Source organism: Globicephala melas, chromosome 18 (genome assembly GCF_963455315.2).
Source record: "Globicephala melas chromosome 18, mGloMel1.2, whole genome shotgun sequence".
NCBI lineage: Eukaryota > Metazoa > Chordata > Mammalia > Artiodactyla > Delphinidae > Globicephala > Globicephala melas.
The window spans coordinates 50,481,033-50,501,903 of NC_083331.1; the positions used below are offsets into that span (position 1 = coordinate 50,481,033).

The 20,871-nt window shown below is 38.6% G+C and overlaps 1 protein-coding gene across 1 annotated transcript; it reads right to left on the reverse strand.

Annotated features, from left to right (window-relative positions):
* Positions 1-106: 106 nt before the first annotated feature.
* On the reverse strand, positions 107-20,315 carry FBXL3 (F-box and leucine rich repeat protein 3). Its single transcript, XM_030838629.3, has 5 exons — positions 19,921-20,315; positions 15,203-15,554; positions 12,231-12,353; positions 8,847-9,018; positions 107-2,620 (listed from the first exon to the last, which is right to left on the reverse strand). The coding sequence occupies exons 2-5, from the start codon at positions 15,551-15,553 to the stop codon at positions 1,977-1,979; spliced, it is 1,290 nt and encodes a 429-aa protein (XP_030694489.2). The 5' UTR covers position 15,554; positions 19,921-20,315; the 3' UTR covers positions 107-1,976.
* Between the last annotated feature and the right edge of the window lie 556 nt (positions 20,316-20,871).

Consider the following 20,871-nt stretch of genomic DNA (forward strand, 5'->3'; position numbering starts at 1 on the left):
ATCAGATATGGATTTGAAACTAAAACTATAAATCTGTAAGCTTAACTTGTTTTAAAATCAAATAAGTACATTTGTTAGGGTAGTTTTAAAAAATAATACAACAGCATTAATAACTATCTTTATTCTAAAATTGATAAAAGCATTTAACATATACTTTACAGTATAAACAAGTGCTATGCATTTTGCTTAAGAAGTGACTTAAAGTTTTTCAAGCATTATATAATTCAATTTGTACAGAAAGTAAATTTCCAAATAAAGCTTTGGTTAGTAGAACTGATTACATACTGTCAAATCCATTTTCCAAAGCTGTTCAAAGAAAAAAGTTTCATCCACTAACACAGGTATTTCTTGTACAAAGTTTTTCACTGTTTAGTAAGAGGGAGGAATATTACAATAATTGCTTTTGATTTCCATGTCTGGACCAGCCTTTTTTCTTCTCATTTATATGCGCTCAATACCATCACTTTTGGAAGCATAAATTATGCAGAAAATCACCTTTTTACTTGATTCTTAGGAAGGTAATCTATTTTAAAAATAGATCCGTAAGACTGTTAGCTTCCATATCTACCAAGATGCCTTCTAAGTTTCAAGCACTAATACATCCCACTGGGGGTAAATCACTTCTAATTTCCCTTAGGAGGGTAATATCTACTAGCACTAGTGCTCAGAATCAAGTTTATGTAATATCTAAAAAAAACTAAATATAGCCCCAAACAATATTTTTACAGTTTCTACAATGTATGGATTACCTTTATTCATATGAAAGTAATAAAAATGCTGCCTAACTTAAATAATATATCAGTTTAACCAAATAAACTATCACAAAACTGCAGACATTTTTCTATTAAAATTTTCCAGTCCACTGAGCAATATTTACTCAAAAATATGATTATGAACTTAAATATATGCTCTTTTAAATTTACTGTTTATGCTGAACTGTACATTGGTGCTTTTATGATTTTTGAAAATTCTACTTACATAACTATATAATTCCAAAATGTAAAAATAAGCCATCACTAAAATTCACTGGAGACGAATATTCTTTCATGGAAACAATTTATAAACATTTTAAAGTTCTACCTTTAATTATTTCAATTTGGCTTTTTAAAATAAACTTCTCATTTCAATTATTGTGTAATACTTCAAAACTAAGTTTAAACAAAGATAAACCCAAGAAGAACTAGTAAAAGCATTCCTTACTTTACATATGATGCCCCAAGTGCCACATACATAGTAATGTATCACAGAAAAGAATTTATATAGTTTAGCAGATTACAGAGCAATCCTAAAAGTTTATACAAAGCTAAACACTGCCTCCCTTTTATTCCACTCATTTTCTTTTAATTTGATCTTGGCTCTATTTATTATTATCTTTCTACAGTAACCACTGTGTGACATTTATCAGTTTTTCTAAGTGTTCCAATTAATTGTATATACTACTTTCAACAGCTTTGTAACATTTTAGAACATTCAACCAAACTTTTTCATTAGATACAATATATCCTACATTTTTCTCACAAAATGCTCACTTTCCTGAGCTATATTAAACACCTTATAACAGGTGTATGTATAACTGAAGACCCTAAAATGTCAAGTTTACATTTTTAAAAAATGCATAGAGAACATAACATTTTGGAAAACCTATTAGTACTCACTTATTAGATATTACAATATATATGTTTTGTTTCCTTCAGACTGTAAAATGTTTAATCTTTACTACTTTCAGATCTGAATCACTTTTCTAATTTTTTGAGATTTAACTGCTATTAGGCTAAAGAAATAGATGAAGTTTTCTGACCAAAACTGGTCCATGAGTCTTCCAAAAAACAATCCTTATATACTCAATGAAGATATCAAATTTCTGTGCCACAAAATAGTAGAATTATATCAGACCTACAGGAAATAAACTTTTATTATAATACAATATGCTTAAAATTAAGGTGCTATTATTCATCATGCCCTATGTCATGTGGTCTTTACCAAGTGGGCATCATGTCTGGAAACCATACTCTACCAAGATGCTTAGACACTTCCCAGTGAATCTGCTCCAAACTATACTTTTGGTCAGGAATTAATACTTCTTCCATAATGGATAATTGAGACAGGCGGCCACCACACATCTTCACAAACTCAACAAAGGCACTGCATGAGACTTCGCATTCCCCTAGTCCAATAGCCGACAGATTTTTGCAACGTTCTGCAATGCGAATTAACTCTTCATCAAGTGGCCGTAATCCATTAGCACACACTACTAGCTCAACTAGTCTAGGACATGTCATTCCGACACGGCCAAGCACATCTTTGCTTACTGATCTCCCAAAGTAAAGATGGGTGGCAGGTATTTCATACCGAAAGAACGGATCAAATTCCTCTTCATATAAAAAAAAATACATTACTAAGTTCACTTTGGGTGAATGTCTGATGAAAGCATCCCAGCTGCTCTTCTGAATAGCATGGAAGTGTGTCTGTCCAGGATTCTCACTGACCACGTCAATGCGCAAATGTTCTAATCGAACGTGTTTTTCAGAAGATAGAGCAAGCAGCAACTCATCGCTTAGCAAGTGGTAATTCAGGGCCAGTTCACGTAAGCCATGACACCGATCTGCCACACAAAGGACACCTTGGAAGAAAGAAGACCCAGTTACTTATAAAGTTTTCTACAAGTCCACCATCTCCAAGAATTTGATCAAGTACATGGCCTACAATAAAGTTTTACCACGTTTCGTTACCACAGAGCTATACAATTTACAATCTAGTTGTACTGACTGAACCAGCAGGAAGTCACACATACTTAAAAATCTATTACCAATTCTGTCCGTAAGAAAATGAGACCAATTCTAAATCTGATACCTTAAAAGAAATGAAGCTCACTTACCAACTCAGAAAAATCTTAAATTATTCACTATCATTTAAAAATATACCATGACTAAATAAGACTTATCCCAGTAATGCACAGTGTCATATTTTTTTTAAAAACTGATGACTAACACTAAGTTTATAGGTTAAGCAAGAAAAATCACATGATCATTGTGACAGGCTAAAAGACATTTTTTTGAAATTCAAAATCTAATCTTAATGAAAAAAATAAGGTAAAACCAGATAAAATGAGATTTATGTAACTAAATAAGACATCTGAAAAATTTTAAAAAAAGACTTCCATCAAATGAACAAAAAGTTTAACTGCTAATAGTAACGTAACAAGCCTGTCAAATTTCTAAGAAAAAAATACCAAGATATCAACTAGATAGATGAATCAAAAGATAACTGCTCAATTCACATTAATGGAAATATACATCATGACTTTTAAAGCTCTAACGTTCTCAGAAAGCAACTCCTTATATGGTTCCTTATACTTCGGGCACTATGCTTCAAAAACTGCCCAAAACCCCTAGCACAGGAGCAGGTTTCACCAAAGGTCAGTATCTGATCTCTGAAGTGGTCTAGTGTAAGAACTCTGCCGCAAAGAGACACACCCTGATACTACTTGATAAATGACCCACTCAAACCATTTCTTTTCTGTGTTTAGAAACAAGGATAGGAACAACAAAACAGACAACATATTATCTACTATTTATTGTACAAGTATGATATGTTAGGTTCTAGATATGTTATCCCACAAATACTCAAAAAAAATCTAGAAAAATAAGTGTCTTTTTTAGTTTGAAGTTGAGTCAGCTAGCTAAAGATAGCAAAGCTGGAATTCAAACACAGACTGAGCGACTCTTAAGTGCATGTGTTCACCTCCTGCCTAAGAAGCAACAAGACGGAGGTCACCAATAAGCCAAAGCTTTATACAGCTGTGGGAGGAGAATACAGGCAACAGAGTCAATGACGTGATAAACTGAACCACCAGTATAAGAGAGTCACCAGAAGAGGGAGTAAAAGACATCTGTGCTTCACTATTCAGCCACTGCAAAACTTCTGTTCTCCACAAGGTATGGATATACTTTGAAATAAACCCTGATCATCCAAGGTAACCTGGACACATCTCTGTTCTCCGCAATCTCATAAAGCCTGATATAAAAAGAAATAAACACATGGGAAATGGTAACCAAAGACGCAAATAAAAGAAACTTTGAGGTATCATTTAATGACTACTAAAACATTTGTGGCAGGCATAATTCTAAAAGTTGTCTTCAAGATTCCATGCCCTAACCTCCAGAACCTGTGAATGTGGTAAGATGATCACTCCCATGATTTTTGTTATACTATAGACAGCACAGTTAGCTTTAAAGTAAGATTAGCCAGGCGATCCTAATCTAATCACATGAGCCCTATAAACAGTTTTCTCTGGCTGGTTGCAGAAGAGGAAGTCAGATTCAGAGCTTCTCTAGCTAAACAGAGAAGCCTGCTGAGCCATGCCTCTAGCTCTGACCTACAGAACTGGGATGCTAATAAACGGGTGATGCTTAAAGCTGCTATATTTGCAGCTGTTGGTTATGCAGCAATAGAAAACACACAGTTACAAGTGCTTAAATACTTAACACGAAATAGTGACAAAGATAAAACTGGTAAACTATTACAACTCAATAATACAAAGACAAGTAACCTAACTGAAACATAGGCAAAGGATCTGAATAGACATCTCTCCAAGGAAGATATACACGTGATCAATAAGCACATGAAAAGACATCTGAGTCATCAAGAAAATACAAATCAAAACCACAAGATACCAGTTTACATTCACTAGGATGGCTATACTCAAAAAGACAAATAAGTGTTGATGAGGATGTGAAAAAGTTGGAGCCCTCGTACACTGCTAGTGGAAATGTAAAATGATGCAGCTGCTTTGGAAAACAGTCTAGCAGTTCCTCAAATGGTTAAACAGAGTTACTACATGATTCAGCAATTCTAATTCTTGTTATACACCCAAGAGAAATTAAAGTGTCCACACAAAAACTTGCATATACATTTTCACAGCATTATTCATAATAGCCAAAAGGTAGAAACAACCCAAATATCCATCAACTGATCAACAGAAAAATGTGGTATTATCCATAAATGCAATATTATTTGGCAATAAGAAGAGAAATACTGATACATGCTACAACATGGATGAACCTTGAAAACATCACACTAAGTGAAAGAAGCCAGTCACAAAGGACCACATACGGTTCCATGTACATGAAATGTCCAAAATAGGTACATCTACAGAGACAGAAAGTAGATTAGTGATTGCGTAGGGCTGGTTGGAATGAGGGTTTTGGGGAGTGACAGCTAAGAGGTACTTTTGGGGATAGTAAAAGTTTTTTAAAAGTCACTGTAGTGATGGATGCACTACTCTGTCAATACACTAAAAGTCAATACATTGTAAACTGTACGATATATGAATTATATCTCAATAAAGCTGTTATAAAACTGGTACAGAAATCCATTGGTGGTGGTGTATAAACTTATACAACTCATGTTGGAAAAAAACACAGCAAGAAGCATTAAAAAAATCTAAACCCTTTGACCTAGCTCTTCCACTTCTAAATAATTTGTCCAAAAGAAGAAATTAACAGAAGCAGACTATATGCTAAAACAGTTCATTTTTTAAATCACAGCAAATAGCAGAAACAAGTTAAGTGATCAACTGTAAAAGAACTATGAGGCAAATGTTGGCCTATCAACAAGACAGAAAACTAAGTAGCTAAATGTTCATTAGTTCAGCTGATAATTAATGAGTGTCTTATATGTTAACAACTGGTGCTAGGATGGTAAAGAGTCAACAGAAACAAAACATCCTTATCCTAACAGAAGCCAGCAGATAATTAAACAAGAATGCTCTGGGAGTCACAGCAAGGAAATCAGGGAAGAATTTCTGGAACTAACACAGACCTACAGAATTTAGAAGGATCAAGCTAGGGCAAAAGGCGAGTAAAGAAGGAAAGAGAATAGCATTTCTGTGCGAATACTCAGACATGGACGAAAACACAAGCACTGTAAGAAATGAAGGGAGCTCAACATACAGTATGTAAGTAAGAGAATATCTTAAAGGCCGAAATCCAATAGACAGGCAAGGACCAGATCATATGGGACCTTGTCAGCCTCAGTAAGGAGTTTGGAACTTACCTAAAGTATAGTGAGAAGTTTTGAAGGAAACTGGAGGGAAAAAAATCAGATGTATATGTTAGAAAGATTACTCTGGCTATACCATGGAAATCAAATTAGAGAAGAGCAAGACTGCAAGTTAGGAGATCAGTTAAGAGGGTACTCACAAAGCTCACAGGGCTAGATTAGAGTGGACATGAAGAAAGGTAGAGTGTATTAGTTTCAGCTGCTTAACAGAACACCACAGACTGGGTGGCTTAAACAATAAACATTTATTTCTCACAGTTCTGGAGGCTGGAAGTCCAAGATCGGGTGCCAGCGAGGTTGGGTTCTGGTGAGGCCAGAACTCTTTCTGGCTTCTTGCTGTGTCTTCACATGGCAGAAAGAGAGATCAGATCATCTTTCCTATCCCTTCTTAGAAGGGCACTAATCCCATTTATGAGGATTTCTTCCTTATGACCTAAATACCTCCCAACCCACTTTCAAACACTGGGGAGTAGGGCTTCAACATGTGAACTGGGGCAGTGAGTGAGGGGTGGAGGAGAACACCACAAACATTCAGTAAATAGCATAGAGATTCAAAGCATATATCAGTGATGGAGTCACTAGACCTCAGTGACTAAAGGGATGTAGAAAGTAAGGGTAGAAGAAATCAAGGATATCTGTTCGGTCCCTGACAACCAAACAAGCAGTACCATTCACTGAGACAGTAAAAAGGGAGAAGCAAGAGATTTCAATAGGGGGAAAAGGAAGTTCATTAATCTGACGTACCAGTGAGACATTCTAGAGGCACTAGGCCATCAGCAGCTCAACACATAGCTCTGGAGTTCCAGAAACACTAAAAGTAGGAGGTGTTAACATATAGAACATAACTGAAGCCACTGATGAAGCTGACACAGCCCAGAGTTTACAGAATAAAACAATAAAGGGCCCAGTACGGAACACAGTGAAACACCAAAATTTAAGGAATGAAAAGAGAAACTAGCAAAGGAAACACAGTAGGAACTATCAGAGAGGAAGGAGGAAAATCAAGTCACTAGTGTCAAATGGTGCTTAGAGGTCCAGTAATAGACAATTATAAGGACTATATGAAATGGGAAACATTTTTTGATAAAAATTGAACTGAAAAACTGTTCAGTGAAGAAAAAGGCATAGAAAATTGCCCTTAATTACAACTTAGAGAAAGAAACTATCTAAATATACAAAATATGGATAGAAAAAAAATACGTAAGTGTTAAATTTTATATTAAATCCTGTGTTTATACTCTTAAAGTATTACAGGTGCTCTTTCTCTCCCCTTCCCAACAACTAATCCAAATGCCATTAAAGCTCAGTAAGACCAAGCAAGCTTATACTATATTATGAGCACTGATCTGTATATTTAATAAAAATAAATGAGCATGAGATGTACCAGGATAAAGAGAATAATGAGCTCAGTTTCACAGAGAAACCAGAGACCCAAAGGTTCTCGTACAGTGTGGTAAGTGCTACAAGCTATGTTGAGAGTGCTATGGAAACAGCAAGTGGGGCTTCTAAACCAGACGGGAGGAGGAAGAAACTGGAACAGCTGAACTAAATTTTGAAGGCTGGACTGGAGTTAGCCAGGTGAAGAAGTAAAAAAAAATTTTTTTATAGAGGCATTCTCCAAGGTACAGTGTACTGGCCACACACACATACAAAGAACTGTTGTTACATAGGGCTCAAATAAAAGCTACACATGAGTAAAAAGCAAACAAGATTAAAGAGAGAGGTGGGGGTCAGGATACAAAGATCTTTGTACACTATGAAGTATGGACTGTACTCTCACAGGAACCTATATACGGTAGACAGTAAAATGTGACCATGGTCACATAAGGAGCTGCCAATGCCCGATCTTCTTAACTTCTATTTTATTTAGATTATCACCTTCAATGATAATCTAGAAGCGGCAGAAAAAGATAGGAAAACACTGCAATAGACCTCACCATTCCCATCACCACACCCTCCGTGTGGGAGACATGGGAGGATAGAAAGTAATCTCCATCCAAGAAGGAATCATTTTCTTGGGGGAAGGCCAGGCTTTAGTTATGGCAAAAAGGTGGGAGGTGTTCTGTAAAGAGATCAAAACAGGTTTTCCAAAGTAACACAGCAAAATGGTTGGGAGAGATGTCAACAGTTGGAGGATGAGTCAGGAATGAAGCATCAGACTAACACAAAGTGTAGGTTTATAACTGCTTTATAATACAAACCATTTGGAATTTAAATGCTCTCAAAGTGAATAATCTAGTAATGCTTAGTCTATACAAGAAAAGCTGGGAAGAGCATTAATAATGCTGCTCCTCCATTTGATGCACTCGGCTCTAAAACTCAACTTAGGAAAAGGACTATTTTGCAAAATGTAAGGTAATAACTTCAGCACAACTCCTCTCCCTCCACATAGTGAGACAAAAAGCAACTGTGAGATTTCTATGACTCAAAACCTACCCTGTTAGCTCAACCACAATTAGAGAAAATTCTACTTTACCTAAAGGGCCATCTCAGGCTGACCTCGCAGTGTCCTTTCCTTTTATTTTTTTAATTTATCCATTTTCTAGCACAGGTTGGACACAAATTGCCAAATAAAAAGATTAGAAAATAAGTTGAAAGTAAGTGGCTACACTAGGAATGCTACAGAATTTATGCTACTGTATTATAACAATAAAAATATTTTTATTCAATAGAGAGGAAATAATCATATGAACTCACCTTCAAGGTTAATGATCATAATTCTCCTTAATTTGATAAACACATCAATACATTTTACTAAAATATTATCTGGCAAAAGCCACACATACCTGCTGGAGAGACGTGAGGACAGCTGCTCATTTTTAGCAACTTGAGTGTATCACTGTTGTTGGCCACTAGTACTTTGAGGGAGGGATCATCTACTGGGGTGTCATCTATCTTAAGGGAGGACAAAGACTTGGAGTTTACAAACACAACCGTCAGTGCAGAGATAAAGTGAGACTGAAAAACAAAAAAATTGAAACACTGTTTCAATTTTTACAAATGAGAATTGAGGGGTTTTCATATAATACACACATAGTTCATCTGAACCCTAACGTATTTCACAACTGTTTTGGGGTAGCAGCCCCTCACTCTGTTGTGGGAATATGGTAAAAAAGAGAGGTGACTTCCCACCATCTTTGAGAACGACCTTTTTACGTGGGGGAAAAAAGATTTCAAACCTCAGGATGGGTGTCTCTGAATCACAACAGTCACTGGTAAGTAAAAAGAGGAACTCTGGAACACAGAATGAGAATACCTCTCAGACACTTCACATCACCTTATCTGGAAATCCTACTCCAGTGTATTAACACTGAACTGCATTCTTTTTTGGTGATAGTAATGACCACTAAAATAGTTAATAACTATTAGCAAAATCATCAAAAATTAAAACAACAGTCAATCAACCTAGAAGCTATGAAAGACTTATTTGGAATATGGAAGCTCATACAAAATTTGATTCTAAAATAATAAAAATCATAACTAAATAAAATTCCAAACTTAAAACTCCTTTAGGGACTTCCCTGGTGGTCCAGTGGCTAAGACTATGTGCTCCCAATGCAGGGGGCCCAGGTTTGATCCCGGGTCAGCGAACTAGAGCCCACATGCCACAACTAAGAGTTTGCATGTCGCAACTAAAGATCCTGTGTGCCGCAGCTAAGGGCTGGAGCACCCAAATAAATAAATATTAAAAAAAAAAAAACTCCTTTAAATTTGCTAAATTATCTACAATTATCTATATATGTAATATTCTGTTGGACACAGAATCTGACCTAAAGACCACTGTAGGAAACCATTTCCTAACCATTGTAGGAAATAGGAATTAAAGCACAAAGTATGGGACTCTGGATCAGAGCTAATAAGCCATAACCAATGGACTCACTACAGCAGTGAAAGGGAGGGATGAGGGCCAAGTAGTACAAGTAGTAGCCAAGAAAGTACAACGAAACATCTTCTTGGTCACATTCCCTAAATTACTTTTTTCCTACTGTGATTAAATAACTACTTAAATTTTGATTAAGTATCTGTTTAACAACTTAAATGTTAACATCTTTCTCCTAATATTTCCATATTAAATTCAACTATATATGTATTAGTATATGCATGACTCCATCACTGACTTCTTTTTCCCATTTCCCTCAGAGTTAGCTCTGGTCAAATACAGTTGTTTCACGTTCTCTTCAGTTCTCCCAGGATTTCCAAGATATAGCAATATAGGCTTTCAATATTCTACGAAAGCCATAATAAGAAAAGAAAGAAAAACAGCATAAACATCCTAGGCCCATTTAATAAGGAAGGAAGAGTCCCAGATGCACCCATAGTTCCCAAAACCAAAATGACTGCATGTAAGTATAATACTAGTACTAGATATGCATAATGATCATCCTGAGTAATAAAAAAAGAAGGAAATTATGTTCAACATACCTTTTACTATGGTATCTTTTACATACTGTATGTGTACTTATATTTTAACTACAATATGTACACAGAAAAATCAATTCAAAATAATTCATTTCCCATATGAAGCTTGAACAAGGCATTACTATACCACATAACTCAGTGCTTCTTAGAGGGCCATGAACCATCTTAATCAGAACCACCTGGACTGCTCTTAGGAAAAGGAAATTTGGAAGGATACCCAAAACTTAGAAGTTCCTCAGATGATTGTTATGCATATTAAGTTTGAGAACCACAGTGATTGAACTCCTATACTTAGAACCTTAAAATGTTGACATGAACAGACTCTTGCTGATTTCCCTCATGTTACACATGAGGAAAACAATTTATCTCAAATGTACATATTCAATGAACCTTTTAAAAAATTAATTAAGACTTTGAAATCAACTGGTGATACATTTGTTACTGATATTCCATTGAACAGCCTGGGTTATAATATAAATTCAATTTAGTAATACAGACGTACCTCGGAGATAGGGCAGGAACTGGTTCCAGACTACCACAATAAAGCGACTGTTACAATAAAGCTAGTCACACAAGTTTTCTAGTTTCCCAGTTCATATAAAAGTAATGTTTACACTACACTGTAGTCTATTAAGTATGCAATAGCATTATATTTAAAAACACAATGTATATACATTAAAAAATACTTTATTGCTAAAATATGCTAATCATCACCTGAGGCTTCAGCAAGCTGTCATCTTTTTGCAATAGTAACGTCAAAGATCACTGATCACAGATCACTATAACCAGTAAAACAATAATGAAAAAGTCTGAAATACTGCAAGAATTACCAAAATGTGACATAGAGACATGAAGTGAGCAAATGCTGTTGGAAAAATGGTGCCAAGTGACTTGCCTGCACGCCACAAACCTTCAATTTGTTAAAAATGCATTATTTGTGAAGTGCTGCAATAAAGTGAAGTGCAATAAAAGGAGGCATATTTCTTTCTGAATCATCCTAGTAAATTAAACGATTAGGTGTTTAAAGGGGTGTCTATATTTTAGTTTGTGGCGTATTCTGATAAAATCTTACAGATTACTGCTGGATACTAACCTAACTGAACATGAGCTAACTTACACAGGGATTTTATCAGTTGCCTTTCTAAAAATGCACACTTATTTTTCTATTTTAAGAGAATAGTTATTAGAGAAAGAGACTATCTCGAATTACATGCAGGACCATGTCAGAACATATATATGAATATAAAATTTATATAAATTTCACCAAAAAAAAGTTTTAAGTAAAGTCTGTAAATTAATCTAAGCTGTACTTATACTAACTCTGCTCAAGAACAAATCTGTACACACTTACCAGAAGACTTCCTAGGCGAGCTCTACCTGCTCTTAATACTGGCACTGTCTACTTTTCTTTGATTATAATCTCACCAATCTGCTCTGAAAGTCCAAAAGGGAGCATCTGTATGTCTCTTTTTTTCTAATACGCTTATTTCTCAGTTTTACTTAGTCTCTTTCAGTGCTTCCTATAGAATACTCTGCAAATTCACTCACTCTTTAATATTACCCATAAGGAAACACAAAGTTTTTAAAAAAGGAAAAGTGCTCTAAAAAATCTTAATACTTAACATTCTAAATAGTAACTGGTTTTCCATTTTACATACCACTTTTCTTACATTCTCATTATCAGTACAAGAAATGGGTAGGATTTCACTGGATTTCTCAGTAAAAGCTAATAAAACAAAACCAGCAGATACCTTTGGTAAATCCATAAAGCTTGGCCGAGCAGTTGAAATAAGTCCAAGTGTTTTTAAAGAGCAATTCACAAGTTGTGATAATATATCACAAGCTGCTTCAGCTGATTCTTTGCTGCTGTCCACCTGGGAAAAGAAAACATCCTTTACACATGAATATGGTCGCATTTCTCCGTGCATATTTTAACTTTACAAAAGCAAGAAATACAGTTATTAGTTTATTGCATTATAATTTAAAGAATTAATATTTATCCTTTCAATCATCTACCCTCACATACAATGTCAAGCTTCTCTGAATCTCCCTGAAAAACTGTAAGGGCAACTGTCAAGGCTTAACTTTCACTATGATAAGATATCTATTTAATGTTAAAAAGACCTGGCTTTTAAGTTGACTTATTACAAACAGACTATATAACCTAATGGAAATATGAACTTACAATCTTTGAAAAATAATTATATATTTGGCAGTGGATCAGATCATACATGTAAATACAGTGGCTATGGTACAAATGCTTCAAAACAAACTGAATGAGTATTTACTCAGAAGGTTCCAGTGAATCACAACCTGGGATTTACCATTAATGTTATTAATTGAAAGATGAATGTGAAGTAAAATGAGGGTGTCCAACTAGTCAAGCATGAAAATCTGAACCAAACAAGAAGTGGCTGCTCCCATGCACTCTTTTGCATAGACATTTCCTGGGGGAAGGAAAATATGGCCAAAAAACTCCTTAAGGATATAAGAAGGAGCTCGTCTATCAAAAAGGAAGCTGTTCCCTGGGCTAAAAAGCATCTTAGAGTAGTTAAAAGTAATATTCCTTTAATTTCCAGATTGACGTAAATTACCTTAACCCAAAAATGTCCTGAAGAGCTCGTTGTAAAACTGATATACCAATTTACATTACACAGTTTCAGAACTATTTTCAATCCCACCCTTTGGCTACGTTTCTCTACACCAGCGGTTCTTTTGAGAACTGCTGTTCTGGACCAGCAGCAGCAGCTGGGGACTTGCTAGAAATGCACATTCTCACGCCCAATACAGACTATCCGAATCAGTAATGGAGCGCTGGAACCCAGCAAACTTTGTCTCAGTAAGCACTCCAGGCATTTCCGATGCACATAGAATCTGAGAACCACTGTTCTACATTAATAACTCTGACTATAAGACTCTGGCCTATGGTCAGTGAAGAATTAAACACAAATATTATCAGGAGAGCTCAGAAGAATCCTGGGATGTGGCTCTTTCTACAAAACAGAAATTTCCTCAGAAAAATAAACAATCCCTAATAAAAATGTTTAAGCTTATAGGACAAATGGTTTTGTGAAGGTTACACATGTTGGATACAGCTGAATTGTGTCACAGGTTAACACTGACCCAGCCAATCCACTGGATGGCACTGGTCTTTAGACCTAGGAGATTAATGTATTATACTCATCTTTTTATAGGATTTACCATTATAACACTTTTAGACAACTCAAAGATGACTGAAACCGAGGGGAAGGCTCTTCAGGTTTCCTCATGGGCAGGCGGAGAGGGACAACACATAAGGAGTTCCTGGATTTTTGTTTGTTCTATCCTCCCACTATTCCCCCACCCTTGTCCTCAGTTAGGATGCAACATAACATCCAGGACATCCAATTAAATAAGTATTAAGTATGTCCCAAATAATGCCAGGGATACTTACACTAAAAATTATCCGCTGATTATCTGAAATTCAAATTTAACTAGGCATCCCCTATTTTTATTTGCTAAATCTAGCAATCCTACACTTGGTGGCCTAAGTGCCTTTGTGCATTTTTCTGGAAAGACAGCCGTAATACACCCAACCATTCCCAACACCAGGTCTCTCTCCTCTTGTGACACATATGGGAGAATAAACAGGTAATCCCCATTTTAAAAGGAATGACAGGGCTTCACTGGTGGCGCAGTGGTTGAGAGTCCGCCTGCCGATGCAGGGGACACGGGTTCGTGCCCCGGTCCGGGAGGATCCCACATGCCGCGGAGCGGCTGGGCCTGTGAGCCACGGCCGCTGAGCCTGCGCGTCTGGAGCCTGTGCTCCGCAACGGGAGAGGCCACAGCAGTGAGAGGCCCGCGTACCACAGAAAAAAGAAAAAAAAAAAAAGGAATGACAGTCTTGGAAGCAGATAAGACTTTAGTTTTGGCAAGGGATCTCTGGGTTAAGAACCATTGCTATATATGGGTTAAAGTGACGTGTTTAACAACAGCTGCATATGGCAAATCAGGTATTCATGTGTTACTTTTCAACAATAATTATCAGGTGTATTAAGGATTTAGTGAACGTACCCACATTTCATTACTCAACCCCAAAACAAAACACTACAAGCCTCTGTACTCATACAAACCACTATGATTCCTTAAACTATTCTGGACATCTCAAAAAGCCACCCCTTTTCATTTATCTCATCACTACCTAATTTCCAGTACGTCCCTGCTGGCAATGAAAAGAAACAAACAGTTCTGTCTGGCATTCTTCCATGTACCTTTGTCTATTTCTCTCTAAAATATACTCATCCAAACCTTTTACAGAGAGTTTCTGTATCTCTTTTTTCTTTAAAAACTCCATATCACAAAGCCATCAATAAGCAAAACTCAGTCCTATTAAATAAAAATAACAATTAAGTTTTAGTGAAAATTTCCACATCTTTTATTTATTTTACTGTATTATTTCTTTTGGTTCAAATTTGTTCACAGTAATTCAATGTGACAGCTTTGGTATATGTTTATTTAATGGTTGCTTCCACTCTTTTAAGAAATTAGTAACATTTATAATAAAATGGAATAATTTAGCTCAATATAGTTATTGATGATCGCCTCTAAGGTACACGATTACTCTAAATCTTTCAGCACTTTCCCTGAAAAGGCAATAGTTTAAAGACATGAGAAGAGGTATTGGTTTAGGACACAAAAGCCACTAAATATGCTTTATTTTTAAAAGAAGGATTTAAAGTATTACCTTGAAGCTGACATACTGTAGATGGTTTGAATGTCTTTTAATAATCTGTTTGATCAGCTCTGGATGTGTTGCTTTCAAATAAGATGTAGCTGGCTGATTCAGTTCAAATTCAAAACATCTCCACAGGTCAGGCATGTGAAATACCTGGTTCCAGTTGCGGCAAACTTGTGAAGCACGAGCCCGGTCAAGAAGAGGCAGATACTTAAACACTTGGAGAATAACGTCCTGAAGGAGATTACCCCAATCGCAAGTCTGAGAACGCTCATTTGTAGTCCTCAGTTTCTTGGAGTTCTCTGCAGTACCTTCTTCTGATGAATTATGGTCACTATCTCTTCCTCCTCCTCGTTTCATCCTATTCAGAAAAAATGCATCATTTTTTTTTATACTTTTCAATAGAAATAAATCCAAAATTCATTCTTCTGTCACTGAGATGTGTGTACATGTGCTTACAAATACCAACAGAAACATGCAGGAAGAAGTGGATCAGGAATTCAAGGAGACGAATGTCAAAACAAAATATAATGAAAAACGCCAGCAGAGACCAACTGTCGTTTTACAAACTTATGTCTTTGGTAGGTGCTTTTAAACATTTGTACTGTACTACCTGGGGGGAGAAGTTGATCATAATTTTGAAGCTAAACCAAGAATTTATATTTCAAAAGTTGCAGTCAACTAGAAGGAATGTAAAAGAGAACCTACAGTGACACTTTCTCAAGATTTCTTAAAAGTCATCTAAGGGTACCTACTATATTTGAATTCCTGAATTCATGGCAGAGTCCCAGGAACCTCCAGAGAAGACCTGAATTAAGTAATCAACAGATCTCTCCACACTGGGTAGCCTGTGATATGTGTTACTGCCAGACCCAATCTCTGCTTAAAATGAGCAAACTCATCCCCACTGTGCGTATTTGGTCTGGAATGTGGCTGCTTCTTCCAACACATCACTTGCTGTTGCAATGTTTTATCCAAGTTGTATTTTTGAATGAGAGTTAAGTGTTTATTCTATCTGTTTGTATGACCTGCATTCCATTTGATTTTTTGAAAGTAGTTTTGTTGTTGTTGTGTAAAACAGTAGTACGGTTAAAGAGAATGGGTTCTGGAATCAAGCTCCCTGGTTTAATTCCTGGCTCTGCCTCTCACTGGTTATGTGGCCTTGAACAAATTACTTGACTTGCCTGTGCTTCAGTTTGTGAAATGGGAATAACAGAAATACGCAGGGTTCTTGTTAGGAATTAAACAGTTATTAGGGCTTTTGAAAGGAGATATCGATGATTGCTGAACTCAGGTATAGGAAAGCAGTCTAGTATTAAGGACATTAAAGTGCAACACAAGAAACAGAGGTTACCAACCAGAGGGCAAAGAATGATCCTAGATTTGTTTTAAAATGAAGTGTGTATGAGAGAGAACGAGAACGCAAGCTTATGTATGAGAAAGATACACTGGAAGTAGATTACCACATTAATATAGTAACTATAATAGTGGGATTATATAATAATAGTGGGACAATAATAGTGGTGGGATTACAGGTGATTTTTTCTTTTGCCAGTATGCTTCCCTATATTTTACACGTTTCTTTTAATGTCAGTGAATTAAACTGTAATCAGATAAAAGGTCTCGTTTTGATTTATTTGGAAAAATAAATATTGCAGGCTCTAACTAAATGGGGGTAACTGCAGACCACTCACTGGTATCCCTATTTAGTTTAGAGCCTGCAATACTTTTGTCTCTAGAGAGCAGTTCTGGCAGGGTATGGTTTGGATTTAGAGTCACAACTTTTTCACAAAGGATGGCTTGTAGCTCTAGCTCCCTTCGTCTGGCACATCAGTATGTAAGAATTCTGACTCCTGTGTGGGACAAATGTACACAAGCATGGCTCTTAACCAAATATGTCTCTGCAGACTCTCTCTCTAGTAGCTAGCTAAAATTGTGAAGGAGGATTAGGGCCTGGAGGAAAATGGCAGAGGACCCTGACTTTCATGCCATTAAAATCAGCCCAGGAGGTCTTAGTACATGTGCAGTAAACCACCTATTCCTCATTACTCCTACTTCCAACTCTAAGTTAAGTAAATTAAATTATGTATATAATATTGTGCAGGGGGAGAGGAAGGGAGAAAACAGAATGACAGAGGTGATAGCAAGAGGGTAGTTTTATAGAAGACTAAAACTTACATCTGAATCTAAGAATACATTTTTAAAATGTGTTGAGAGACAAGGCAGTATAATCTACAATGTCATATTTAATATTAAAAAAGGTCTCTCCTAGGAATAATTCTCACTAGAGGTTGAGATAACAGTGTCATTATGACCCATTTTTCTGCTTTAACTTATCCTGAAGGCTTACTTTAGTTTTAGCATATAAAATCTGGGTCAAAGAACAAAGAGTTTGCTACTCAGGGCTTATAATTTCTCTTCTGACTACCTAAAACTACTCAGAATTTTGAGAAACAGATTAAAAACATAATGAAGTTATCTTTATAATTTCTACTCCTTATTAAAGAATGCTGATCTATTTCTGGAGAAAAGTCTTCTAAAACCAGAACTATTCAACTTAAAGACAGAATGATTCGGGCTTCCCTAGTGGCGCAGTGGTTGAGAGTCTGCCTGCCGATGCATGGACACGGGTTCGTGCCCAGGTCCAGGAGGATCCCACATGCCGCAGAGCGGCTGGGCCCTTGAGCCATGGCCGCTGAGTCTGCGCATCCGGAGCCTGTGCTCCGCAATGGGAGAGATCACAACAGTGAGAGGCCCGTGTACCGCAAAAAAAAAAAAGACAGAATGATTCATTTTACTTTAAAGTATATGGCCATATAAACAAAAATGACAGCCTTTTTTACACAGTTATCTTTGCTGATCCTAACAAATACCTTCTTTTGTCTGTTGCAGTCTTGTTTTTAAATAAAGTATATTTCAATACCTTTCCAAATTGAGGGGAGAAAAAAGTTGACATATCAAAAAAAAGTATGCAACATTGAGGAAAAGTATCTCTTGGTCTAGATATATAACACTATATGATCACCAAAGTATATTTTAAGCACTTACTAGTCTATGACTAGTCTGTAAATTATCAATATATGACTGTAATATGTCAGAATTACAGTATACTAAGCAATAGAAAAAATGTAAGACCAAATGCCAATATAAATGTCTCTGTATTATCCTCATGTATGCATAAAAATGTGAGCTCATAGTGGGCACCTAAGAAAAAATTTTAATGTCTAATTTTTTCCACGATGATCTCATTTATTCATGCAAAAATTTACATTGCTTTCAAAAGTATTTTATTAAATCTATTTACACATGAAGCTGTTATACAGAAAGTTAAACAATTTTGAGCATCCACCAGTCTGCAAAGAATTTACTTCAATGGATTATCTTATCTCCTACTTTTAGTCAAAGTGAAAATACCTCTCACACTTGAACAGGAGTGCAGAGGAGAAGCTGGATGATCAACATCTCTTAGATTTTGTAGAGCACCCGAACTAGGCCTCTTCATGCCTCCGGCAGTTCAGTTCAAACTGTAACTTTTCCAGGCCCCAAATAATCGATGCAACTTAGGCCCCTAAAAGCATCTGGTGAGGGACTTATACTGCTACGAAGCATCAAAAAGCAAACTAATGAGGAAAGACTCCAGCCTCGTTGAGCAGCACAGGGAATTATGCAATTTACTCTTCACATTTCCATACACTCTGAAAGAAGCAGTCCACTTGAACATCAGTTGAAGAGCAGCAGAGGAAAACACTTAGCCGCGTGCCCCTCGTTGTATTTTTAGTACATTGCACTGGTAGTAATTTTAAAAGCCCATTTGTAGTTAGCTCTAAAAAGCCTGTTTTGGGCAACACACTTCCTTTCCATTTATGTTCTTCTTTGACTAATATCACAATTAATATGCATTCTTTGGCTGGAACACAAGACTAAAACAGCGCAAAGAGCTTAACTCAGGACTAGATGGTATCAGAGAGTGTGGTGGTGCGATCATTTGTAGATACTAGAAGTTGATGGCGTGTTTATAAAGATTTCAGGAGTAGAAGGAAGACGACTCTAATTAAAAGATCTGGGCCGTTCCATTGGACATGATCAGCAACAAAATAGCTCATCTCTTAGCCTGGAGATACAGGCCAATCATTTAACAGGCTGTTTTCCCGATCCCTGCACGCAACCCCATCTGAAAGGGGTGCTCTTGCTCAAAGCAGGCGCGAAGCTGCTAATCACAAGTTGACCAACTTTTCCACGTGGCTACGAGCGGCCCGGGCGTCCCCTCCTCCCGCGCCACCTCCACGGATTGGCTTTCCCTGACATTTCTGCTGCGCCCTACCCCGGGCAGTCTGTTTTGACATCTTAATGCCCCTCATTTCTCAAGCTACAAGCACGGCCTTAGCCGACACCGGGAAGAGCCGGACAGAGCGCAAGCTCAACCGTGTCGGTCACCAGCCCCCGCCGAGGGTTAACAAAGCCGGGCGACAGGCTCGGACGTGTCGCGGGGAGACTGCTGCAGGCCGCCGCCGCGCACGCACCACGCCTTGTTGACTTGTTTTGAAGCAGGCTCTACGGGGAAATGCCCCGGGGCAGGGTCCGCTGCGCCGCGCCCCGCCCCGCGCTCCCGAGGAGCCACGCGAGCGCACCCGGGGCCCCGCGCCCCCCGGCCCGCCCAGCCGCCCGCCCACGTCGGCGACCCTCCCCGGCCCCGCCCACGCCCCGGGGCTCTGGCCCTCGGCAGTTACCTGCTGCCGGGGGCGGCTTCCCCCACACTCCACCCCGGGCTCCGCGGGCGGCTTGGCTCGCGACTCTCACATGAGGCCCCGCGCCTTGCGCTCCCGCTGCCGCGGCGCCCCGCGCTCCACCCGCATCCGAAGCGCTGGTCCCGGGGCGGGCGCCAACGCGGCTCCGCCTTTGCGGCTCTGGCTGCCCAGGGAGAAGCCGCCCTTCTCAGTCCCGCGCCGTCCGCGTCCTTCTCCCAGGTCTCTCGTCGCCGCGCGAGAGACGCCTTCAGCGAGCCGCAGCCACCATCACCGTGTAGGTCCTCTGCGCCGCGGGCCAGACACTGAGTCCAAAATGGCGCCCGCCTTCGCAGCCGCCCGCTTCCCCTGGCGCGTCTCCGCTGAGGGGGGCGGGCGCGTCTCCGCCGCGGCGCGTCCGCGGAGGGCGAGGCGGGGGGCGGGAGGAGGCCGCGCCCATTCGGGAGCGCGCCCCGCCCCGCGCGGCCGCGGGCCTCAGTCACCTGGTTCAGGCTGGAGTGTCTGCCGCTTTCCTCCCGGATACGTGACTGCGGCTTTTCGGGGTTTTTCGTCTTGAAACCGACGGTGGGAGGGCTGGAGCCAGCTAGATGCCTAAGAGACTCTCTGCGGTGGAAACTGTAAGTTTAGGGAGGTGGAGCAGCGAGAAGAAAGAAGGGCGAGTCTCTGGAACCGGCTGTAACCCAGCAGCTGGCTCGGGCCGAAGGATAAACGGTAGCTGCTGCAGCGGACACACCTCCGCGCGCGAGGCGGGAACTCCTATGGCCACACCTGCGCCGCGTAACCCGAGGGGGTAGAATACAGCTTGTAATAATACACACCATATAGACCATGACAGGTATAGCATAATAATATTCATCATGTATGCATAAGGTGTCTTTTAAAACTGCGGGGAATTAAAGCCGAATGGTGACAGTGTTAACTCTGGGATTACAGGTG